Source organism: Athene noctua, chromosome 12, assembly GCF_965140245.1.
Source record: "Athene noctua chromosome 12, bAthNoc1.hap1.1, whole genome shotgun sequence".
NCBI classification, from domain to species: Eukaryota; Metazoa; Chordata; class Aves; order Strigiformes; family Strigidae; genus Athene; species Athene noctua.
In genome coordinates, this window is record NC_134048.1 from 14405711 (window position 1) to 14429588 (window position 23878).

The window sequence follows — 23878 nt, forward strand, 5'->3', positions numbered from 1 at the left end:
GCCGGCCCGGGGACACGCGAGGGGGCGGGGGGCGGTGGGGTGGGTGGGGAACTGCGGGCAGCGGGTGCCCCGGGTGGGCTGGGTGGCAGTGGGGGTGCGCACTGCGGCGCGCTGCCGGCTGGATTAACGCGGACACGCGTGGCCGCGCCGACGGGCCCCAGGCGGGCGCGGAACGGACACGGCGAGGGGGCGCAACCGCCGGGGGCGTGGCCTGCGCCGACGGGGGGGCGTGGCCTGGCGGGGGGGCGTGGGGCTCCCGCCGATTCAAATTTGAAGCACGCGCTTTCCCGCCCGAAGTTGTTTCCCCGCCGCGGTGACGTCAGCACCGCGGGGCGCCCGGCAGCCAATCAGCGCGCGGCTCCCCCTGCCGCGCCCACCCCCCCAGCCATGGAGCCGGCGGCCACCAGCATCCAGGTGCTGCTGCAGGCGGCCGAGGCCCTGGAGCGGCGGGAGCGCGGGGCCGCCAGCCCCCGGTGCCTGGCCGAGGCCGAGCACGGTTACGCCTCGCTGTGCCCCGCGCGGTCCCGCCGGGCCGCGGGCAGCGGCAGGTGAGCGGCGCGGGGCCGGGGGGGTGGAGGGATGGCAGCGGCGGCGCCGGTTCTGATCACCGGGGGCTCTCCCGCAGGTCGGTGCACAACGCGCTGGAGAAGCACAGGTACCGGGGAGCGGCGGGCGCGGCGGGGGGGCTGCGCCCGCCTCGGGGCTGACCGCCGTGTCCCCCCACCCCGTCCCCCTGCAGGAGAGCCCAGCTCCGGCGCTGCCTGGAGCGGCTGAAGCAGCAGGTGCCTGTGGGCGCGGGGCCGGCCCGTCCCACCACGCTGAGCCTCCTGCACCGTGCCCGGCTTCACATCCAGGTGAGGGGGGTGGCCGTGTGGCTGCTCGGGGCCCTCCAGCCGGGGTCCGGTTCGGGTCCCCGCTCAGGGCTCCCCGGGTCCCCGCAGAGGTTGGAGGAGCAGGAGCTGAGTGCACGGAGGGCCAAGGACCGGCTACGTAACCGGCAGCAGAGCCTGCGGCAGCAGCTGGAGCGGCTGCTCTCGCCCGTCGGCGAAGAACGGGCCCGTGCTGACAGCTTGGACTCGTCCCAGCTCTCGGAACCCTCCGAGGGAGGTGAGGAGAGGGAGGGGGAGGTGAGTGAGGCAGGGAAGGGGAGGCCGCTGCGGGCCTGACCCGGCCTTCCCCCCCGCCCCCCCCGGTGCCCCAGAGGACGCTGAGATAGAGGTGGACGGTGCCGTGTTTGCCTTCGGCACCGGGAGGGACCACAGCTACTCCAGCCCCCACAGCCCCGCATCCTGATGGCACTCGCTGCCCTCCCTGCCTGCCTCCTCTCTGCCTGCTGCTGCTGCAACGCAGCCTCTGCTGGCCTCGTCACGGCTGCCCAGGTAAGGGGCAAGCACCTGGCTCGGCCCCCTGCGGCCGGGCCACTGAGCAGCATCAGCCACGGGGTTGACACAGTGCTGTGGCACCCGCTGCACACCACAATGTGCTGGAAGAGGCAGTCGAAGAGGGCCCGCGTCACGGGGACACCCTCCTGCCTCTGCCGGTGCACCCCCGGGCAGGCTGGGGGCTGCCTGGCACACCCCCTCAGACACAGCTACAGGAGGGCTCTGCCGCAGCCCCTGGAGAGCCAGGAAGGAGAAAAAAAATGCATTAAGCAACTTGCCTTCATGCTCCCGCAGCCGCCCGCCTCTCTTGTACATAACCCGACACTTTTATAGTAAAGGCACTTGGTGAAACCCCTGCCTGTGTCTTGCCTGCGAGCCCAGACCCCCAGCAGCGGGCTGGACCCCTGGGACAGCGTGCAGCACCAGGCCAGCCCCAGGCCAAGTCAGAGGTGGGAGTAAGTTCTTTAATGATAATTACATCTCAGGATCTAACAGCAGCTGATTGTCAGACTTGTACAGTTTAAAAATATAAAATCTAAGGAGGCTCCTATCTGTTTTGGTGCGGCCGGTGCCTGTCTGTGCCCAGCCCCTCACACGTACTGCTTCTTCTTAGTGGCTGCTTTGCTTGCCAAATCCTTTGCTTTCTCTGTAGCAGCCAGAGCTGTCTCCTTGGCTTTTTCGGTTGCTTCCTTGGCTGTTTCCACCAGTGTTTTGGATGGAGCTTCTCCTGTAACACAGAAATTGTCAGCCCAGCCCCAGCGGGCCCCCACCCTGTCCTGGCACAGGAGTGTGCTGGCTGATGCAACCTAGACCGGTCCTGTCACCCTGGCATGGAGGTGACTTCCCCACACAGTGGGGAAGATGAGCCCAGCGGTCCTGACCTGCATGCGTCAGACCACGCTGTGAAGGGGAACTGCGGGCATGTGACTGCTGCTGCGTTACGTCCCCCTCCTGCCTGTACTCCACCCCTGCCTGGCCCTGTAAGTGCTGCCTGGCTGCTCTGCTCAGGAAGAGCAGGCTGTGCCAAGACATGGGGGCAAAGGCAAGGGATGAGGATTTCACAGTCAGATTAGTTCAAGCCATGACCTGCCTGTAGACTGGAGTGTTCCCAATGGGACCTGTAACTCCAAGAGACCCGTCCCGGTCAGCCCCAGCCTGCCCTCGGGTGCTCACCTTGCATTCTTGCTAGCACGTATTCAAATCCCTTAGTGCTCTTGGTCACGTTGCTTTTGAACCTGGCCAGACCAAACTCCTGCAAGGGAAAAGTCAGTGAAGGTGCAAGCCCAGCTCCCATGTCACACATAGCCCCTGGGGCTTTGTCCCAGTTTGTCCAGTCCCGAACATCTTATGGGCTCGTGCCCACCAGCTGTGATGGTTCTGGGTGCCCCAAGAGCTCATAAAGATGGGGGGAATGAGAGGAAAGGGCAGGAAAAAACAGGGAAAAGCTAGAGCAGGGGGGAGCAGCTGGCCTCTCCAAACAGGGGGCCCACAGTGCTGCTCAAGTAGTTGGCAGTGCTCACCTGGACAGCCCGCGAGACGCCAAACAGGCTGGAAGAGACCCAGGCCTCCCGCTTGACCTCGGTCCAGTTGCTGTTCTCCGGGTTCACCTGGTACACACAACGTTCCTCCACCACCTGCGTGAGGCACAACCCGGCTGTGGGCACTGACTGGCCGCTGCCACCCAGCTGCCCGCCCACCCGCAGGCACCTACCATGAGACGGGCGTGGTTGATGTTCCAGGTGAACGTGGTCATGGTTCGGTTCTTGGGGTCCACGATAGAGTCCTCCAGGATGTAGACGGAGTGGGCGACGTTGGCTGGGAAGAAGCGCTCTGCCCAGCGGGGCATCCGGTTGGTCTTGGTCAGGAGCCGCCGGGAGAGCAGCTTGTGGTCCGCCGTCACCTCCCGGTGTACGATGTCTTCGGTCAGGACATGTTTGCTAAAATGAGGAGGGGGGGGGAAAAAAACATTAAGCCCTGCTCCTAGCCAACCTGCCCCGGGGGCTGGGAACCACCAGGCACTGCGGGGAAAGGTCTGTGGTGTTAAGGGAGAGGGAAAACCCGCATCCCGGTGCGGGACACCCATCCCTGACAACTCCAGTGGGGGGTGAGCAGAGGGTCCTGCCCCCGTGGGACCCCGGGAAAGGGCGGGGGGGGGGGAACACGACGCCATCCCGCGGACGACACGAAGCCCGGCGGGCCCGTTGGAGGGGGCAGAGAGCCGCGGCAGATCCCGGCGAGGGACCTTTTTTCGCGGGAAGGGGGAGAGCCCCGAGGGGAGCCCGGAGCGGGGGGGGTGGGGGGGCGGCCCCGGCGCACCTGTAGGGGTTGGGGTAGCGCTGCCAGAAGGCGGCGAAGACCTGGTCCCAGGGCCCCTTGAGGACGCCCAGGCTGGCGCAGTACTTCCCCATGGGGGGCCGCTGCCGCCGCTGCTCCGCCTCAGGCTCCGGCCCGCGCCTGCTGGGCGGCCGCCATGCGGCCCCCGCCCCGCCCCGCCGCGCACTTCCGCCCCGGCCCCGCCGCACTTCCGGCCCCGCCCCGCCGCGCGCTTCCGCCGCGCCGGCCCCGCCCGCGCCCCCCCGGCCCCGCCCCGCGGCGGCGGCGGCGGCGGGATGAGCGGGCGGCGGGTGGACGCCAAGGTGGTGCTGCTGGGGCAGGAGGGGGTGGGCAAGAGCAGCCTGGTGGAGCGCTGCGCCCACCGCCGCTTCCGGCCCGGGCCCTACCAGAACGTGAGTGCCCGCACCGCGCCCCCCGCGCTGCCCACGGGACGGGCCGTGTGGCCCCCCCCATCCCCGGGGTGGTGCCCGCCTCCCTCCCGCGCCCTCGGGCTCTTTCCCCACCGTGTCCCCGGGATGGTGCCTCCCACGTCCCCGAGCGTGTTCCCGCGTGTCCCTGCGGCCGGTTCCCCCCCAGGTGCCCCCCCCCGGTCCCCGCTCCACATCCCTGTGCAGGCCCCCGCCACGGCCCCGGGCCGGTCCCACCGCTCCTCCTGCTTTTCTTCCAGACGATCGGGGCCGCCTTCGTGGCCAAGGTGATGTCTGTGGGGGACCAGACGGTGACTCTGGGCATCTGGGTAAGCGCGGGGGCAGTGCCAGCACCCCAGCACCATGCCCGGCCACCCCCCTGACACGGGGGGACCCCCAAAACCGCCCCCCACACCTGAGCGCTTCCCTGTCACCCCCCAGGACACGGCTGGCTCGGAGCGCTACGAGGCCATGAGCCGCATCTACTACCGTGGGGCACGGGCCGCCGTCGTCTGCTACGGTGAGGGCACGGTGCTGTGGGGTGAGGAGGGAGCTGGCGGCCGTGAAGGCCACGGGCTGGGGTGGTGGCAGGCAGGCGCATGAGGGAGGGGGCAAACCCTGAGCCCTCTCCCCCAGATCTCACTGACAGCAGCAGTTTCCAACGTGCCAAGTTCTGGGTGAATGAGCTGCAGAACTGCGAGGAGGTACGGGGGGGGCAGGGGGGCCACCGAGCCTCGCTGGAGGGCAAGGGGAGCTGGTGGCAGTGCTGGGCCCGTGGGCACTTTCTCCCCCCTCCGCCTGCCACAGGGCTGCCGGATCTACCTGTGCGGCACCAAGAGTGACCTGCTGGAAGAGGACAGGAGGAAGAGAGGGGTCGACTTCCACGACGTGCAGGATTACGCTGACGGTATGGCCGGGCACCGCATGGGGCCAGGATGCTCGTGGCTGGGCGGTGACAGCCCTTCCCGGGCTCCCTGGTGCGGAGCGAGGGGGGACAAAGCTGCTGCATCTCTGTGCGCCCGGCATGCGCGAGGGGCTCTGCCCTCGTCCTGGTGGCTCCAGGCACCAGGGCTCCTGGTGCGGTGAGGCCTCAGCTCTGCCAGGGACCTCCCTGGGCACAGCCTGTCCTGACACAGGCAAGGCAGCGGGGCTGCGAGTGCGAGGCCCTGCCCTGGCCCCTGCTGTTGGCAGCTGTGCTCAAGGGGTGACTCCGGAGGGGGGAGCTGAGCCCATGGGGCCATATCCTGCACCCGCAGCAAGCACTAACCCAGGCCCTTGTTTCAGAGATCAAGGCAGAGCTCTTCGAGACCTCTAGCAAGACAGGCCAGAGTGTGGGTGAGTAGCCCTCTCGCTGCCAGCTGTGCCCCTGCCCAAGCAGGACCCGGGGCAGGGGGGGAAATCTGTGCCTGGTGGTGGGGCTGCCCATAGCCACCCTGCCCGTTCTGCCCCCAGATGAGCTGTTCCAGAAGGTGGCCGAAGACTATGTCCACTTCACCGCCTTCCAGGTGATGACAGGTGAGCAGGCAGGACCCATCCCTCCCCAAATACCTTCTCCTGTGCCAGGGGGTGCACGTGCCCCTGGAGAGGGTGCGGAGGATGAGTGCTGTGGGGTCTGACCCTTCCTCACCTCCCCGCTCCCTGGGGCTGCTGCGGTCAGGGATTGTCCTGCAGAGCTTGGGTCCTGTCACGGCGTCATCCCGACTCAGGCCAGGCTCGGCACGTCTGCCCAACTGGGCCACAGGTGGCCTTTGGCAAACGGGCAGCCAGGAGCTAGGACTGGCTCTCAGCTCTGCACCAGGCCTGCTCAGCCCGGCTATGCCTGCAGCCCTGGGCCGTGCCGTGGCCATGAGCCTCGCTGCTGCTCTGCGGGGGCACCGAACCCCTCCCCGAGGGACCCGTCAGGGCCCAGGCCTAGGACCAGCAGCTTTTGGGCTCCCACATGGCTTCCACTTCACGGGGTGGATGTGCCAGCAGCCTGCCACTCCTGCTCTCTTCCAGAGGAGAAGGGCGTTGACCTGGGCCAGAGGAGCGGTGCCTACTTCTACAGCTGCTGCCACCACTGAGACCTCCTGTCAAAAGGGAACTGCTGCTGCCGGCCGGGCAGCCAGCACACGCCAGACTCCTCTGGGTTTTTACCTGCTGTGTTTTAGCTGTACGGGCCCGTCCGCAACATAGCGGCACTGCAGACTGCTCTCATCCTGGTGTGTGGGGCGGCCGAGGGCTGCCCTGCAGTGCCAGGAGCCTCCTGCGGTGCCGGGAGCCGCGGGCCGTCACCCCTGGGGACCCTCTCCCTGCCAGCCGGTGTCTGCGGGAGCCGCTTCCCCCCAGTCACTGCTGTGGCCCAGCGGTGGCTATTAACTTATTCTCTCGGAGATGCTGCCTGATTCTTTGCAGATTTATTTAAGCGTCTTCTCTCGTGTACAATGTAAATAAAACTCATTGTGGTCTGAGCCGTCCCCTGCCTGCAAGGCTGTCGGGGCTCTCCCCTCCCTGCCCTGGGTGTCCGGGCGCAGCCGGGCTCCCCCCGCACCCCCCCGCTTGGCGAGACAAACAACAAGAGGACATCGAGAGTAAAGTTAAACTTTACTTTACAGTAATTTTTTTCTTCTATATACAAAGAATTACAGTACATGTTCTGGGAGCACCTGGGCAGGGCAACCCTCATTTCATTATAAGTTTCACATACACAGCCAACAGTCTAAGGGGAGCAAAATGAAAGTAATCAATGGTCCAAGACTCTCCCCTCTCCCTCTTCTAAAAATAATATACATGCTGGAAATATGTAGGTTTCTCTCACCTGGCATCCCCGCTTGGAACTGACAGGTGAGTCCCAGCCAGGGCCAACCACCCCTGCGTCCCCCACAGTGCTCACCCCGGCCACCACCCCAGCACCCGCCCTCAGCTCCGGCCAGCTCCCGCTTCAGCCAGGCACCTCAACTCCCACCGTGTCGGGGTACGGGACCCTGCGGGGGATGGGATCCTGCGGGGGACTCCCCTCTGCTGCAAACAAACCTCCGTGGGGGCAGGGCGCAGCGTGGGGCTGCTCACAGCAAGGCTTCCCCACCTCTGAGCAAACTTCCCGCTCACAGCTTCAGCACAACTTATGCCGCTGCTACGGGTGGCCCCCCATGTCCTTCCTCCCCGGCCCCGAGGAGGGGGCAGCGGGCAGCCAGGGCCGCCCCCCCGGGACCCCCAGCCTAGCCGGCAGGCAGAACCCCAGCCAAGAGCATGTGGCACCGGAGGGTGGCAGGGGACAGTCAAAGCCAGGCGCGGTATCGGACACGTTCGGTGTCTCGGAGGCGAGCAGGCTGGCGGGGCGGTGAACTCGGCACCACAGTTAAGCACGCCGGGAGCACGGGCGCGGGAAGGCTTCTGCCTGTCGCAGGGAGAGCTGCTCCCTGCCTGCGCCAGCCGCTGCTGACACATCTGACCTCCTCCCACCCGCGCTGGCCTGGGCCGCCCTCAGCTCCAGCCACGCTCCACCTTGAGCCTCCCGGTGCTGCTGCTTTTCCTTTTAACAAGTTCCCAGTGTCTAAAAAAATACACAAAACCCAGTTCCTTGAAGTCAACAACTCGGAAACATCAGAAAAAAAACAAAAACTGAAACCAGCTCAGTACCAAACGGACACAAAGAACATGCAGTTAGCGGACACCTGCCTTGCTTCACGTGGCTCCACTCGCTCCCTACGCCCACGGGGCCCCACTGGCACACTGGTTTGAGTCTCAAAGCCATCATAAATCGAAGGAACCGAGTCACACCTTGTCCTGTTTCCATCACACGTGCCAAAGCCCAGCCCCAGCTACAGGGGGACAGGATTCAGCCAACGAAGAAACCTCCAGCCCGCAGGCCAGGAGCCGTGAGTTCAGCCCTACTGTGCTAAGCTGCCGAACGGTTTACAATAGCACCACAATAGCCCAAGTGCTTCGCCAAGGGCAAACTGATTAAAACTTTACCTTGAAATAGGACATAGCAACATCCATTTCTCAGATTTCCCTAGGAGGTAGATTCAGTGCTGTAGGGACTGTCCATCACTGCCACTTCTCCAGCCCAAGCTGAGGCATGCTGTTCCCCTGCGCCCGACTTTCCTTAGATGGCTTGTGGAGGACTCGGAGCAGAAATCTTGCCTTTTCCCACCTCCTGCTAAGCAAGGGCACTGCCACCCTGCAGGCAAGACTCCTACTGAAGCCAGGCAAGTGGCAGAGAGGTCCCCAAGCTCCAGCATCCCATCTCCCAGGCCTTGGGAGTCCCCAGCATCCCATCAGCCGGGCCATGCTGCTGCAAGAGGCACAGCCTCAGCTGCAAATGCTGCCACTTGCATTATCACTATCACAGGGGAGTAATTAGTGTGGACAAAGTCCAGGCTGTCAAACACAGCATGAGCCCTCACCGGCCCCCTTTTTACTCTCAAGAGTAGCTGCACGGTTTGCCACTTCGCTTTAACACTCACTGGCTGGCAGAGGCCGAAAGCCTCATCAGTAATTTAGGGCAAAGCACATTACAAGCAGGTTACAATTACGGTTATTCCAAACATCAAGCAAAATCAGAAGTTAAGGCTGAAATTAAAAATAATCAGAAGGTGTTGAAGGTCTGAGGTTTATCAAACAAACTCCTCCTGCCCTGTCACAACACTGGCTGTGGCATCCAGGTAGGAGCAGCACACATCCACAGCGTGCTCAGGTTAAACCACTGCCGAGATGCATCAAGGTTAGGGCTGCTTTTTCTTCCTTTTTCTTCCTTTTTTTCTGTAAAATTGAGCTGAAGCTCTTCTAGCACACTCAATCCACATCGTCTCACCTTAACTGTCCTTTAGATTCAACCATCTCATCTCCTCAATTTTAATAACAACCACACCTTCAAAGCGAAGCCTGTGCAGGGTTTAACCCTGAATTATAATGCATGCTCCCACAGTACCACCTGGATACTTTGTGCATTGTGGAGTGAATCTTGTTCTTGTGGGTTTTTTTTTGTTAAATAGGAAAAGTTTTAACTTGAGAATAGCAATAAAGCAAGCTACCATGAGCTAGTTAGTATCTGAAGACGTGCAGTAGGGGATTGATTATCCCTTACAGTGGCCACTTTGCTAGATTCACCAGAGCCCTGGCTGATAGCGGGCACCAGCCCTGTGAGCTGGTGCAGATGGGACAAGCCACGCAGGATGGTGGCCTGTGCTTGCTTCCCTCCTGCCCATGCTTCCCACAGGCCCTGCAGTGGCTCCTCCTCTGCAACCCTCCTCCCCTGCCTGGGCAGGCAGGTCATGCCCATCAAAGTCCCTGACCACGCCATCACCCCTCACCAGAGCTCCTCCATCACCAAAGATCAATTGGAACTCTCCTGCCCACCGTGGAACTCCACCACTGAAGCAGGTCCTGCTGCAGGACAGAGGCCACAGCCAGGGACCCCAAGCCACCGCTCGGAGCAGGGGCAGCCAGGCTACCCTGACAGTAAGAGAGTCGACCAGCGAAGCATTTGTATGGGAGCAAATCCTTCACTTCCCCTCCAGAACTGGGAAGGAGAGCCATTCCTACAAGCAGGAATGGGCTCATGAGCCTGGGAAGTTCCTGTGAGCCTCTCTGAGACAGCAGGGAAACAGACAGCTCTGAGCAGAAATAATGACACCCTCGATTCTGCTTCTACAACTCTCCACACAACAGTGAATAAACACAAGAGTCACCTCTCACCCACCTTGGGTGCATTTAGGGCTGACCTGAGACTGTTAGCAGCCGAGTGATCAGACCCCTCCAACCCATCAAAAAAGCACCATGACCTTGGCCAGAGAGCTGCAGCAAAGCTGGACAAGCCCAGCACAAGGGCTCGGTGAGGTCAGAGCAGGGCTGCAGCAGTCTCTCTTCTACTGGAGCAGTCAGCCAGGGGTATGTGTTATCTATTGCTTTCCTCTATCTTAACAAACCTCAGTGATTCAAACTGGCTAAACTCCAAAGACAGTAATGAACTGCAGAAAATGAACCCAACTACTTCGGTACAGACATCTCCCTCTCCTCCATGGCAGTGCTACCAGCCACCACCACCAGCAAGTAACCTCAAGTGCTGAAGAAGCCCACATTTCCTTCATGAGGGGTTTGTTGCCTGGAGCTGTTTCTCAGCCCATGCTCACGCTCCCTGTGGATGAAGGCAGGTGGGGCAGGGTAGGGCTGCCAGGACCTATCTCCACACCTGGTCAGGCCTTGCCCATCTTGTTGATGTGACCCAGCAGTCTGTCATTCCTAACAGAACCACTACTGCCTCCGCAAGCCCCGCGTGCCTGAAAAAGCCAACCTGATCTGACAGAGCATTGCCCAGGGAGGGCAAGAAGGAAAAATCAGCTTCCTGGCTTCCTCCTTCAGTGAAGTTTCCAAACGCCAATTTTACCGAGCAGCCTCCCAGTTACACTGAAGTCAACTTTCTGACAGTAGCTAGAAGGTAGCAAGTGAGAAACCTGGATCCTCATGGAAAAGGCATGAAGGGAGACAAGAGACGTGGGATATGCAGGAGTAAGGCTGTGGGTTTGAAATGCCATGCAACAGTTCAATCCACGTTTACTGTTCAAAACGAGCTTTTGGCTAAGAGCCTGCTGCATGAAAGGCTGCTGCTGCCGTGAACCTCACCCTACAATGTGAGCACACAATTTAATGAAGTTATTTTTTTCAAACCTGCACTTACGAGAATTCATTGAGAACTTCTCCATTTTACAGATTTAAAAAAGCCTGCACCAAAAATATTCACAGTTTATTTTTCATGAAACAAGTAACTAGTTAACACGTGACAATGCGAAGCGGAGGTGGACAGAGCAGTGCAGATACCTTTCTGGTTACAGCTGTAGCTGGCTGGGCGGCTGGCACGGAGGTAACCCTACTTACACAATCTACATGACTAAGTCCAGCTCATGGGAAGGCCTATAAATGTAGATTCAAGATTTATTTTCATTCTCACACATGATAAATACTTAATATACTGAACGTCATTACCATTTTTTTTTTTAAATTTTGTTTAAAAAAGTTAATGAATGCCCTTAGATCATCTTCTCTCAATGGCTCTGAGGAGTTGTCCTGATTCCCTTTGTGTAGGAGTCACGCAGAAATGCAAGCTGCTTGCATTTCCCCAGTTTCAGCAGCAAGCAGGAACTAACCTGCCAGTCTTCCCGGAAAAAAACATTAAACAGTAAGTTTTCCATAAGCCATAAAGCTTTCTGAAGTCACTAACTATTCTACAAAGTATCTGAAATGATTCGGACTAGAGAAGAGATGCACTGTAGCACTGGTAATGTCCCCTTGTGCCCAGCACACCCAGCCTTTACAGCAGGACGTTGTCTTGGGGTGCGTACATCAGGAAAGGAGATGGATCGGGATTTGTCTTGGTACAAGTGTCTGCCTCCCTTCATAGACAACTGCAAAGCTCACGACTGTCTGCTCTGGGAGCACTTGCAAGCCAGGTGGGAACAAGGACCTGCCCCCACACGGGAGGGAGAGGGTCAGCCTGGAGCGGCACGCTCCCTTTCTGGGGAGGGACCTACGGGTCTGCCTGGAAGGAGAGAGATACACTGGAGCTGCGCGTGGGACTGGGGGCGGGCACGGAGATCCGCGGCTGAGGCACCCGGATCAGCCAAGCTCAGGCAAACCACAGAGGTAATGTGTTGTGAGAGTGGGAGAGTACTGGTCAGCGGTCAGCAGTGCTTCCTCGGCAGGATGCGGACCCCATCCGGGCCGAGCAGTGCCGCCCAGGGAGGCCTGTCCTCCTCCTGCCTGCGAGGGTGCCAGGGGTCACAAGATGCCACTCTGCAGGTCCCTGGGACTTTACTGCTCGCTCCACCAGTACCACGGCCAACTGAACTTCTGCCTCAATGCTTGAGCAAACACCTTTCAGCAGGCCTAGTCTGGACACCAGACTGATGACCACCAGGTACTATACATCTCCTTAACTGGAAAAGGGAGAAGAGGAAAAAAGAAAGCCAGCCAGCTGCCGGAGCCCACCGTGTTCCAGTGTGAGAACTACTTTTCAGTTGGAAGGACACACACACGCACACACACACACACACACACACACTCCAACACAGTCCAGTTAATTCAAGTCTCCTTTGGTTGTAGAAGAGTTAAGCCAGAAGCTACCCAAGGGGAAGGTGTCAAGATGGGTCCTGATAACAGCTACGGCACCCTTGCCTCTGCGCTGTGTAGAGAATGGTACAGGCTTCACGTGCAGCTCGGCAGCGCATCCTGCTGCTGGGAAGAGCAGGCGTGGTGCGCCCATGTCCTGAACACCTCTGAGGCAAGGGGAGAAAAGTCTGTTCAGTCTGCTGGCTCACGGTGACGACAGAGGTCAAGAGAGACTGGATGGAACTTTGAGAGGGAGAACCACCACCCTGCCAGGGTGGTGCTCAGCACCTTGGGGAAAACCCGCTCTGCCCTACTCTGCTATTGCTGCTTTATAGGTCACAATGTTTTCAAGTGCAGAAAACACTCTACATATCCTGTGCTAAAGGATTAAGACACAAGAATGAAAAAACTGCCAGATGGCTTCTTCCAAGATCTTTTTTCCCTGACCTCCTTCAGATTCCCCGTTTATCGGGCCTAGCCAGTCGCAGCTTTGTACAACGGAGCCTGAATGGATATTGTCTATTGCTGGAGAAAACTGCACTGAGCGAGTGCAGTGGGCTCCTCTCCCAGCTCAGCTGGAGATGATACCTGTCCTTCAGTGAACCACACACGCAGCACGTCCCAGTGAACATATGGACAAACCTCGCAAAGCAACACCCTGCAGAGACAGAGACCTGGGCAGACGACAGATAAACCCCTTCCCTGCTTCTACAGAGTCCAGCAAGGGCGTACACCTGACTGCTCACCGCCTGATCCCTAAACATCTCCAGTCCCAGGGCAGCCTGACTGATCTGCTTCCTCTAAATACAGTAAAAAGAGCAAGACCCCTAGCTGTACCTGGGAACCTGGCTACGAATCAGACCTGGAGCTCGAACACGCTGGATCAAGTAATGTGACCATTTCAATGGAATTGGAGATTTTTACCCAGAGTGGACTCTTTATTTCAGCTTTACCATTTGTAAAAGGAAGAGGAAAAGGTCACGGATGCTCTCTCCCTTTGGCTGGGCCACACTCAAACTGAAATGAATGTCCTTGCTCATGTCACGAGAGAATATGGATGGGATGTGCATGGGTTAGGGGCTGGGCTCAGGGAAGTGAATGAAAAAAAAAAAAAAAGATTCCCCCTCCCTAAACATTAAAAGACTGAAACCTGCCTCCCATATTCACCAACCTCACTTTGGCTCTGAGTCGGCCAACTCACGACAGACAGAATCCTGGTTACGGGCTAGCGCTGTGTTTTGTTCAGGCAAAGGGTCCTGCCCCCGAGGAGTCTGTGCTTTTCCACTCAGCCAAGGAATCTGGTCAATTGTCTGAATGTTCGTGACAAGCCACTGCATCTGCTCCGGGGGCACCGGTGCTTCCCTGGCTGGCCGAGGGGTCTGCTCAAACGCACGCAATCTCTCTGATGTCCAAGGGGTTTGCTCTGCAGGGGCTGAGGCCACTTCCCAGCTGGGCTGAAGGGTCTGCTCTGGTAGTTTCTCTGCTGTCCGGGGAGGCTGCTCTGCAAGAGTCAGGGCTTTTGCAGTGGGCCAGTGGGTCTGCTCGTGTGTCTGTAGTTTCTCCGTAGGCCAAGGTACCTGTCCGACATGTGTCACCGCTTTTCCAGCAGACCAAGAGATTTGCTCGCCAGCTAACATGGTCCTCTCTTTCTGCTGAGGACTCAGCTCCACGACTGGGGCTCCTCTCTCCTTTGGCTGCGCGTTCTGGTCGACGGGCCGCAGTGCCTTCTCTGACAGCAACAGCCTCGGAGCCGACACGGCTGGAGGCTTGTCCAAGGCTTGAGGCCGAGGAGCCACAGCAGCTGCCAGCTTGTCCGATGCCTGAGGCCACGGGGTTGTGAGAGTGAGGGGCCTCTCCAAGAGCTGAGGCCGAGCCACTCCAGAGCCGAGAGCCTTCTCCGGAGGCAGGACCCGCAGGGCCCCGGAGTCGGCACCCTTCTCCGGAGGCAGGGACCGCAGCACCCCGGGGGTGAGCGCCTTCTGTGTGAGCGGGATCCGCAGGGCCCCTGAGCCAAGGGCCTTCTCCATGGGCAGGACATGCGGTGACCGGGAGCCAGGAGCCTTCTCTGGAGGCAGGGGCCGCGGTGCCCCTAAGCTGGGAGCCTTCTCTGCGGGCAGGATCCGCGACATCCCCGAGGCTGGAGCCTTCTCCAGAGGCAGGAGACGGGGCGTCCCAGGGCTGGGAGCGTTCTCCACGGCTGAGACCCGCAGTGCCCCGGAGAAGGAAGCCTTCTCTGGAGGTGGGGGCCGTGACACAGCTGACCCAGAAGCCTTCTCCATGGGCAGGATCCGTGAGACCAGGGAGCTGGGGACGTTTTCAAGGGCCAGAGGCCACAGCACCCCAGGACCAGGAGCCATCTCTGATGCTGGGACCTGCGGCACCAAGGAGCTGGGAGCCTCTTCCACAGACCGAAGCTGCGGGCTCTGGGCAGAAGCTCTGTCTGATGGCTGAGGCTGATCGGCCACAAGAGGCTCATCCACCGTCTGGGACTGCAGGGTCCCCGCTACAGCAAGAAGTCTGTCTGACAGTTGAGGATGCAGGCATTTCGTTGGGAATTCATCCAGCAGCTCAGGCTGCTGGGTCCTGGTGTCAATGAGGGACTTGTCCAATAACCCCAAGACCCCGGGGTCAGCAGGAGACTCATCCGACAGCTGGAGCTGCAGGGCACCAGCAGTAACAAGCGACTCGTCCAAGGAGTGTGGAGTTCCTGGAGGAGATTTGCTCGGCAGATGAGGCTGTGAGGCATCACTGGAGGACTCATCCAGTGGCCACAGCACCGCGTTGGTGGGAGGTTTGTCAGGCTCCTGAGGCCTCAGCGCTACGATGATGGGTTGCTTCTCTGACTGCAGCCTTAGGGACAGGGCAGCCTGGGGCCTGTCTGACGGCTGCAGGCGGAGCGACAGGGTGGTGGGAGGTTTGTCTGAAGGCTGCAGCCGAAGCGAGAGGGTGGTGGGGGGTTTGTTGGATGGCTTCAGCCTCAGTGACAAGGTGGTGGGGGGTTTATTTGATGGTGGCAGTCTCAGCGCCAGGGTAGCTGGCGGTTTGTCTGGCGGAGGCAGCCTGAGGGCCAGGGTGGTGGGGGGCTTGTTTGACGGCTGCAACCTCAGGGCTACGGTGGTGGGGGGCTTGTCTGACGGCGGCAGCCTCAGTGCTAGGGTAGCAGGGGGCTTTTCTGGTGACTGCAGTCTGAGGGCCACAGGCTGAGGTAGGCTGTCCACAGGCTCAACGCTCAGGTCTGTGTCTGCAGGCGGCTGCTCAGGTGGCTGGGTGTCCTCGCCGTTAGCCAGGGCTCCTATGGAAGGCACATACTCACGAATTTCTCCTGGCTCTAGAGGGTTAGGCCCACAGGGATCGTGCTCTGTGCAGCATAAACGTCCATCCAGCTTGGAGATGAAGAGCATGCCTTCCCGGTGCTGCTTGCAGAAGGACCTGGGGCACATCTCGCAGAAGGAAGCTGCTTCCTTACCACACACATCACACTGATGCCATGGGCACTCCCATTTTCCTGCAGCACAGACACAGGAGAGAAGACATACCTTAGGAGTGGTATAAGGGGAAGAGCCTGCTGCAAAGGGAGTTCAGGTGAGAGTGGGAACACCCCTGTAATACTCCCATACAACTCTATGTGTCCTCCTCAGTCTCTGCCATAGCTCCCAGGCTCGACGGGCAGTTAACAGGGACCTGCATCCTCAGAAGTAACAAGGGCGATGACAGTCATGATAAACACAAGCAAGCCACACCAAGTCAGACCAGAACCCCATCTGACTTCAGCACCACACTAACCAATACGTGTGTCTAGAGAAGAGCAGACACCCCCAGCTTGCACATCTCTGTGGCTCTGACTTCCACAGACAACAGAGTTATGTGTGCATAATACACCCAATGAACTTTTTAAGTAGATGCCTCAGGTTCATCTAAGTCTTTGTTAATTCTGGGCCAACAACCTCCCTTCCTGTTTATCAGAAAGAAGAAGTGAGAGGGCAATGATCTCAAGGGAGCAGGTTTCTATTGTCTGCACTCAAAGGCATCTTCCTTAACCTCTGTGTATGGCCATGATGAAAATACTGCTTAACACAAAGCCAAGCTGTTCACCGAGGAGCTCCACGTCCACGCTGAATCTTTCACCATCAGTATCAACACCATCACAGTTAAAAAACCCACATTACACTTCAGAGATTGCTGCTTTTCTCACTTGTCGATGACCTCACCAGCTCAGGCCCCTGCTCCCCCAGCCAAGGCTCCTGCTGTTGCTGCCAAACGCTTCTCACCAGTTCACAAACACAAGGAACAGGGAGGCCATTTTCACCCAGAATACACAAAGCCAAGTTCCTGACCTCTCACCACAGCACCAGCAGCGCTTCTGCCTTACCAAATACTCCTGCTGCCTTTATTCTACACCCAGCACCCCACACCCTGCCCCCCAGCTCCCTATCTTGCTTCAGAGAGCAGCTCCCTGCAGAGCAGCCCTGCACACCAGCTGGGCCAGGGCACTTCGCTGTCTCCCTGAACCAAGCCCGCACATCTGTGGCTTCATCTACCAGCTCTCTTCCAGCTCTGGATGAGAGCATGACTATAGCACAGCACTGAGCAGCTGTGGGCATTTCTTGATGCACTTGTGCAAGTTCAGCTTCCCACTCCCCTCTCTCACCTTGTTTTTCCCCCAGGGTTAGAGACAACACACAGCATGTTTTGCCCCTCCTTTGAAGCCAGTCCAAGGCTTCTGTTCCAGTCCCAAAACACATACACACTGCTTTTCTGTCTTTTCCAGTTTCTCAGCATCCTTTTCATCGTGGGGATGTTTAACACTACACGTGTTTTTCCCCCTTCCAGGCTGACAGTGCTGCAGCACAGGCTGTCACTGCTCCCTCCGCACCATCAGCAACACAGAGAGCCACACTCAAGACTCAACCTGGCCACTGGAAAGACTCTGGGACTATTATTATACAGGTCATTTGTATGGATGGAAAATAAAATAAGTCAAAACCTGCCACTGTGTTGCAGGAAGGATAAATCCTATCAAACCACTCTAATGGTCTTTGACAGGATAAAAGGCCTAATGAATAAGCAGCCTCTCCAGAGACAGCCCAGAGCTCAGAAGTAAGATCACACAACTAGCAACATGCAAACAAGCAGGAAATGCCAATTACTTGACAGCAATACCCATGGCAGAGGAAACATCTGAAGTAAAAAGTGCTGAACCTTTCATGTCTTGCACGATACTCAAAGGAGCAGGCTATAAAAATAACAGCCTACATGAGTAAAAAGAGTAAAATGGCTACAACTGACTGAAAATCATTCTCAATAAACAGCTATTAATGGTCTTCTGGCAAACCGAGAAGGCATTTCCAATGACATCCTTCAGGAGTCTATTTTAGTCTGTATTTTATTTTAAACTTCTGGAAACAGAACAGCAAATACTCTTACAGAAATGGGTAGATAACAAGGCTGTGAGGGACTACAAAAATCTGATTAGATTGGCTCAGAATTTAAACTGGACAGATGCTTTTGCACCAACAAGGTGCAATTAAATAAAGACCAGTGCAAAGCAGGACTGCAGGAGGAAGAAATAATAAGTATGTGAAAAGGATCAAGACAAGGACTCAAGGAAGATAGGGCAAATCACAAACATACAAATATAAAAGTTGTTTTTGCAAAACAAGTCAAATCTTATTTCCCGAGAAATTTTATGTAAAACACAAACCATAATTATTCTTTTTTGTTGGTGTTAGTAAGGCCTCAGCTGCAGTACTCTTAAAATACTCCTGTTACCACAGTTTTAAAAATGCGTAGGCAAGTGGAACACAGTCCAGAGCAGATGAAGGATAATAATTTTAGAAAATAAGAGCTGCAAGGAGAGGCTGCGTTTGTTTCAGCCAGAAAGGGACTAAGGAGACAACAGTCTCCCAGTATGTAAAAAAAATGGATATTAGAGAGCTGGCAATCCTTTGTCAGGCTGTTAGGAGAAGTTTTTCAAATGGAAAGCAGGAGAACAGGCTAGATTTTCCTTTATTCAAGACTTAAAAGCACAGAAAACCTGCCAGGATGTTGCACACAAAACTGTATAGAAAGATGGTATTCAGGACTCCCTCTCCCTGAATGATGATGTTCCATAGGAATGACCTGAGCAGCGTTTGTTCAACAAGCAAATCAAGCTCTTCTGTATAAATGCCCTATTCTCCCCAAAACTTCACACATGCACACACATAATTTCTGTCATCTACAAAATATGCTACTAGCCCTTCTACACCTTCTGCCAAATTACAGCTAGAGGTGCTGAAAGTCCAGTTCTGGCTCCCTGCAGTGCACAACAGAAACACTGTCACCGTGACTCTCCTGGCAGTTGCTTTCAGAGACCGCTTGGTACCATGTTTCTCAGCCTGCCTCTGACGTGCTCAGGAAACACTGCACAGAGTTGCAAAGAGAACTACTAATTATCACAGTGCTTACAGTATCAAATCAAAGTATTTACAATCCCCTAAACAAATTACTTCAATGAAGTTGCTTTTATTAACCAAATTTATTATCTTAGCAAAACACCTACATTAGGTTTGATGACTCATTGCACCTAAAAACTTGCTATCTAGCATTGTTGAGACTCTTAACATTTAGTTCTTTGACACTTGACCTCGTATCAGCTTTTCCATCCTCCTGGCCTGGCAGAAATCAGGCTAACCAGCCTACTAAGACTCAGGTCAAACTCTTTCCCTTTCTGAGCATTGGTTAAACCTGAACACTCATTACAGGTTGCAGGAACGGTTGCAGGAACTCCTTTAGTAACCAAGACAAACCAAAACCACAGAGGACATATTCTCCTCAACCAGGTCCTTTAAGAATTTTAAATGCAACTTAGACCTTTCCCTTCAATAGATGTTACTTTGCACATCTTGAGCTAACAAACTAGAAACTGTTTTATCAGTCATGCAGAGAAACTATTTCTTTCTCTGCACACAACTAGACATACTTTTTGAGGTTTTTTTCTTTATATTTCAAATGTCTGCCCTCATTTCACCGCAAACTAGGATATGCTTTGATACTGTTCTCTTTCTTAACTACGAACTCATGGCTATTCAGACATCTAACACATTCTTCTCAAACTCCTATTTTCCACCAATGCTTTTCCTCACCATTCAATTCACTCAATTGTCTTCAACTTTGGGAAAATGGCTAATCTGAGGAACCAATATCTCAACTGCTGTTGGGACTATCCTCTGCCAGGCCCCAACAATGGGGTCAGCTCACAAGCACGTTTCATGGGCAAGGACCAGCTCTCTTTTCAGCAATCAATGATTCTTTTTGCAGTCACAGGGGGGTGCAAACCAGGGTTGTGTCATGTGGGCCACAAAGTCCCTTCAAGTGAGTAAGATCTCTCCAATTTTAATATGCTGTGAAGTGAGTGCAGAGTGGTGGGCAGTGCCTGGGACACCTCCAGCCAAGGCCGTGACCCAAGCAGAGCCCAGCTGTGCAGAGCACTGACCTGCAGGTCTCTTGGTCAGGTTGAGGCAGTCTGCGTGGTACACCTTGGGGCAGCCTGGCTTCTTACAAGAAACTAGCTGCCCTCCGTCCCCACAGCTGAAACACTCATCCTCTCTCTCCTTCATCACCTCCGCCTGCGACCTGCGCTTCATCTGCGGCCGTCTCTTTAGCTTCTTGGACTTTTCCTCGGTGAGGTTGGGTTGGCTCTGCGGGTGAGACAATGTCAGTTAATGCAGGTCTCTGTCCCTTCCATCTGTTCCCTTCCTGCTACAGTGGAGATAATCACAAACCCTGAAATAAAAATCCCACTGTCAGCCATACCTGCAACGTACGTAGCATCTCTACAGTGCTTATCAAGATTTGTCAATCAGTTTACTACAGCACATAGTTCTTTTTTCTTTAAGAGCCTGGAAGCTCTGCACCGAAGGCTGGTTAAACATGGGATATATACAATTAGCAACAGCAGAATGAGGAAGCAGGGACTGCCTGGTGTCACACTGAGCTCATGCCACTTCTCATGGACTCTTCAGTCCTCAGTCAAAGCAGCCAGGTCTCCTTGTACCCATGACTGATGAGGAGACTCTCCCAGGCCTTCCTGCACTCTGACATTCCTCACTCATCTCTCCGTTTTCAGTCTCAATTTATCTGTGATCAGTTTAGACCTATTTGTTCTACTGTCAATGCTGCTCTTTTTGGCAGAAGTTTTTCTCTATCCCTGAATTAACCACCAGGACACACTCTCCTTCTCACAAACCAAGCACTTTCACAGTCTGTACCCTGCCTTCCTAACGGCTTTTCTCTGCCCCTACTGAGTTTATTTCTCTCAAACACGGGTGACAGAATTATACATGCTACTTTAGATGACACCCCACAGGCAGTGTACAATGACATCAACACTTCTCCAAAAGAATAGGAAATCCCTCCCAAAGCTCCACCTGCATTTCCCTTTTTCACAGCTGCGTCCCAACAGCAGTTCAGTCCTGCAGCAGCTGAACTGCACAATGGCCCCTTCTTCACCAGGACTGCTCACTGATGACCTCATGGCAGATTTGTTTCTGCTATTAACCTCCAGGTGTGTACTCTGCCATGCCAAATCTCTGAAGTCCAGCCCATTCCCAGTTATATCCAGCTACTCCTTTGCAACTGCTCCATCCTCTCCTTCTCCCACACTAACACCACCTGACATCTTTGTGTCATTAGTACAGTTCAACCACTACTACTTCCAACAGCTGTGCTACAGGCAGTAATGAAATAACCACACTGCTTCCAAGATTGGCATCTAAATGGCTTAAGTGGTCTCTTCTCTGGCCTAAGGCTTCCTCCAGTGCTGCCTCCCACCCCACTTCAAGCTAGGTGCTCAGACCACTCCTGACCCCATAGCTCGGATCCTCTCCAGCCTAAGCCTACTGCTGTACCAAACACTCAACTCCATAAATATGCTACCTGTCCCAATCAGTGACCTTATCAAATCACTGTCAGTTTAGTTTAGCTAAACAGACACGAACTAAATTTTATGCCATTTTACACATATCTTCGTGTCCCAATACGTGTTTTCCATGCAGAAAATCTTTGTGTGCTGAGACGATGCCTATGAGGTGATTTTTTGCATCTTTATTCTGCATAAATATTGGGCACTATTTTCATCACTCTTCTATCACGATTAAAAACAACAACACAAAAACATTTAAAAACATTTGTCTCCAGACCTACAATTTTAAAATTCCACAGCAGTTAGCTAGGCGTCCTGCCACCAGGGAGCTACACCTCTTGACTGCCTCCTTCCCCTTCACATGTGGATAGTTCTGTTTTCATACCATCATTCTCATTGACAATGGGGACAAGTCAGGCCTTTCTTATAACCGAAAACGGTGACAGTGAAATCACTCCACCTAAACTATTCCACCTATTCTCAGCGCTTAGCACCTCCGCCAGCTAATTACAAAGAGAACAAGGAAAACCTTTCACAGCTAATTTGAATGTCTAAGCAAGGTCTAACAGCTGGACTAAGCGATTCTCACTTGCTCACTGCAGTACAAGGGACTTCCAAGCATTCTTCCACACTCGCAGTTAGAAAGGTCCCTTTAAAGAGTGAACTCGAGTATAATCAGCATAATCAAGTTTTGTCTTGCTGTATCTTCAGGAAGATTAAAAATGTATCTATTGTGGGATGAATTTAAAAAAAAAAAAAACAAACACCAAGGTACTGTTTTCTTGGGTATTGTTTCTTAGCCCATCTCATCAAGATGGAATTTGTCGCCTCAGGCATCACAAAGGAACATTAATGCCAACTAAAGGGCACCTTTCTCTGATTTCCATCATGCAACCTGCAATTTCAGGGAAAAAATGACAGTCAAGCCATGTATAACACAGGAGCAGCACAAAATCAATTGAACCTTAAATTGCAACCCAAAAAAGAACTACATAAATCAGATGTGTAATTCACCTCATCTGTCAACTTCTGAAAGACATCGGGGGTTTTTTACCCTAAGTTAATTTTTCTGCAGAACTAAGCTCTCTGGAGAATTCACAAAACCTTCCCTCTATATTGACGGGGTTTAACAACCGTGTTGCTGGAGCTTTTAACCCTTAACTGTGGGTAAGCCGCCAGTACCCACATGCCAGAGCAGAGGGATTACAGACCGATTTGGTGAAGCTCTTGAAACAAACCAACAGCTGAGACATAGATGTAGCTGGTGACAGCTGGGAACTCGGCCAACTGCTCCTGTTGTTTCATTTTTCCAGTGAGAAGCAGCTCACACAAGAAGGTAACTGAAATCAATTCCTGTTACTGCAATATTACAGTTACAACATGAAGCTCTCAAAAGTCAGGTAGTTCTAAAAGCTAGTGATTTTTCTACCTCAGTCATGGGAAATTTCTTGTTCCTGTCTGCACTTCAGTCACTTAACCAAAAGAAGGAAAAAAACCCAGGAACTTTCTTACTGCAGTGAAGGTGGTGATGTAGAAGCCTTCTGGCTCTAAATCAACTCCAAGTCTGAAGGAATGTGAGTTTGCGGGCCTTCCATTATGTTCACAATTTACTCAGGCCTTTACTTTGGGAGATGGGCTGAGCTGTGGCCCCTCTAATGTGATGGAAATTGTCATGCTAGTAAGCCGAAAAGTCTGAAAAAAAGCTTTCATTTATTCTTTTGCTGTAAAATACAATTTCCTGTCATTAATTTATAGCAACTATAATAATTCAGGTCTAAGAACTGCACTCTCAGAATGAAAACTTGGATATTCAACTCATTTCAAGAGTGTTTTCATGGTCATACTGAAAACGGATCGCCCTTCCTGAGATCTCTGCAACAAAGATACACTTCAGAAGAACAAAAGCTTAAAGGGGGGCATCATACCTTTGGCCTTACTCCTAGGAAGCCACTGCAGTTTGGGGCACCACATTTACAAACGGTCTTTCCATTTCCCAAACACTCCAGATTGTAGTTGAAAGTCAGCTCAGTCCCTGGCACAAAAGCAGATCAAAACCAAGCAAGTTGTAATGAACTATGAAGCAGAACATCTTACTGCTGAAGTAAAAGCACTTTTAAATTATAATGACACAAATGACTGTCACAACTACACAAGGATACCAAGTATTAATCTCCCCATAGATCTGTGTGGATTGGAAATTCAGTACAACCCCACGCCAGAAAGGGCGTTCAATGCCACACTGTAGCATGCTTAGTTTCATTTCTTGACCCTGTAAATTAGAACTATGAGCCTCCATTTATACCATGGGTGTATGTGTTTCATTATGTCAGTGCTGGTGTTAAGTCTTATGACTGCCTATGTGAAAACAAAAATTAAATACCTTCCCAGGGAGCTACAAACCCTCCACTTTCCTTACAGAAACACTCCCACGCTTTTAACTGTGGGTACTGATGGAAAGGGGTTCCTTACCAGCTTTGATATTTACAATTGCGAAGAGCCCCACCCGAGTATCGCCGTTCACACACCATTTCTGAGTCTCACAGTTTGGCTGGCAGCAATGGTTCATGAACCGAGCATAATTGCCCTTTGGCCCAGCATCAATGATTCGATCCTGAAATTTAAAAGAAAACCCACAAAAACATATTTAGTAAACTATTATTTCCTGTTCAAGCCACTGCAGCACAGGTAGCAGCATACCAGGAAAGCATTAGTCAGTAGTGAAAAGTCTGGTGACACTTGGAAAGCACAGAGTTTGTAATGGGTTTTAA

General features: G+C 54.6%; 4 protein-coding genes across 8 annotated transcripts in view; 2 read left to right on the top strand and 2 right to left on the bottom strand.

Annotated features, from left to right (window-relative positions):
- The first annotated feature begins 387 nt into the window (after positions 1-387).
- MXD3 (MAX dimerization protein 3) lies at positions 388-1325 on the top strand. The gene is made up of 5 exons (XM_074916181.1): positions 388-548; positions 626-655; positions 740-854; positions 942-1107; positions 1202-1325. The coding sequence occupies exons 1-5, from the start codon at positions 388-390 to the stop codon at positions 1291-1293; spliced, it is 564 nt and encodes a 187-aa protein (XP_074772282.1). The 3' UTR covers positions 1294-1325.
- A 500-nt stretch (positions 1326-1825) lies between these two features.
- Positions 1826-3888, bottom strand: PRELID1 (PRELI domain containing 1). 2 transcript variants are annotated; one of them, XM_074916008.1, is made up of 5 exons: positions 3699-3888; positions 3094-3319; positions 2903-3016; positions 2556-2634; positions 1826-2076 (listed from the first exon to the last, which is right to left on the bottom strand). In XM_074916008.1, exons 1-5 carry the CDS (start codon positions 3788-3790, stop codon positions 1973-1975), a joined length of 615 nt encoding a protein of 204 aa, XP_074772109.1. In that variant the 5' UTR covers positions 3791-3888; the 3' UTR covers positions 1826-1972. The 2 variants fall into 2 exon arrangements, with proteins under 2 accessions (XP_074772109.1, XP_074772108.1); XM_074916007.1 differs by having other exon boundaries at positions 1826-2109.
- A 72-nt stretch (positions 3889-3960) lies between these two features.
- Positions 3961-6579, top strand: RAB24 (RAB24, member RAS oncogene family). Its single transcript, XM_074915794.1, has 8 exons — positions 3961-4108; positions 4384-4452; positions 4565-4643; positions 4760-4827; positions 4931-5030; positions 5408-5458; positions 5576-5638; positions 6122-6579. The coding sequence occupies exons 1-8, from the start codon at positions 3992-3994 to the stop codon at positions 6184-6186; spliced, it is 612 nt and encodes a 203-aa protein (XP_074771895.1). The 5' UTR covers positions 3961-3991; the 3' UTR covers positions 6187-6579.
- A 117-nt stretch (positions 6580-6696) lies between these two features.
- The window catches only part of NSD1 (nuclear receptor binding SET domain protein 1), a 66700-nt gene continuing 49518 nt past the window's right edge, over positions 6697-23878 (bottom strand). For all 4 annotated transcript variants that reach the window (XM_074915792.1, XM_074915790.1, XM_074915793.1 and 1 more), the window contains exons 20-23: positions 23580-23721; positions 23036-23142; positions 19683-19887; positions 6697-15713 (exon numbers count right to left, since the gene is read on the bottom strand). In XM_074915792.1, coding sequence (XP_074771893.1) covers positions 13381-15713; positions 19683-19887; positions 23036-23142; positions 23580-23721 — 2787 coding nt within the window. In that variant the 3' untranslated portion in view covers positions 6697-13380. The remainder of the gene's footprint in view (positions 15714-19682; positions 19888-23035; positions 23143-23579; positions 23722-23878) is intronic.

What these genes read in the sequence shown, in the direction of transcription:
- MXD3 (XM_074916181.1), top strand. Translation starts at nt 388, where the DNA reads ATGGAGCCGGCGGCCACCAGCATCCAGGTGCTGCTGCAGGCGGCCGAG. An exon ending in CGGGCCGCGGGCAGCGGCAG is followed by an intron (nt 549 to 625) that starts GTGAGCGGCGCG and finishes GCTCTCCCGCAG; the next exon opens with GTCGGTGCACAACGCGCTGG. An exon ending in GTGCCCGGCTTCACATCCAG is followed by an intron (nt 855 to 941) that starts GTGAGGGGGGTG and finishes GGGTCCCCGCAG; the next exon opens with AGGTTGGAGGAGCAGGAGCT.
- PRELID1 (XM_074916007.1), bottom strand. Translation starts at nt 3,790, where the DNA reads ATGGGGAAGTACTGCGCCAGCCTGGGCGTCCTCAAGGGGCCCTGGGAC. An exon ending in TCAACCACGCCCGTCTCATG is followed by an intron (nt 3,017 to 3,093) that starts GTAGGTGCCTGC and finishes TGCCTCACGCAG; the next exon opens with GTGGTGGAGGAACGTTGTGT. An exon ending in CGTGCTAGCAAGAATGCAAG is followed by an intron (nt 2,110 to 2,555) that starts GTGAGCACCCGA and finishes TCTGTGTTACAG; the next exon opens with GAGAAGCTCCATCCAAAACA.
- RAB24 (XM_074915794.1), top strand. Translation starts at nt 3,992, where the DNA reads ATGAGCGGGCGGCGGGTGGACGCCAAGGTGGTGCTGCTGGGGCAGGAG. An exon ending in GGCCCGGGCCCTACCAGAAC is followed by an intron (nt 4,109 to 4,383) that starts GTGAGTGCCCGC and finishes CTTTTCTTCCAG; the next exon opens with ACGATCGGGGCCGCCTTCGT. An exon ending in CAAGACAGGCCAGAGTGTGG is followed by an intron (nt 5,459 to 5,575) that starts GTGAGTAGCCCT and finishes TTCTGCCCCCAG; the next exon opens with ATGAGCTGTTCCAGAAGGTG.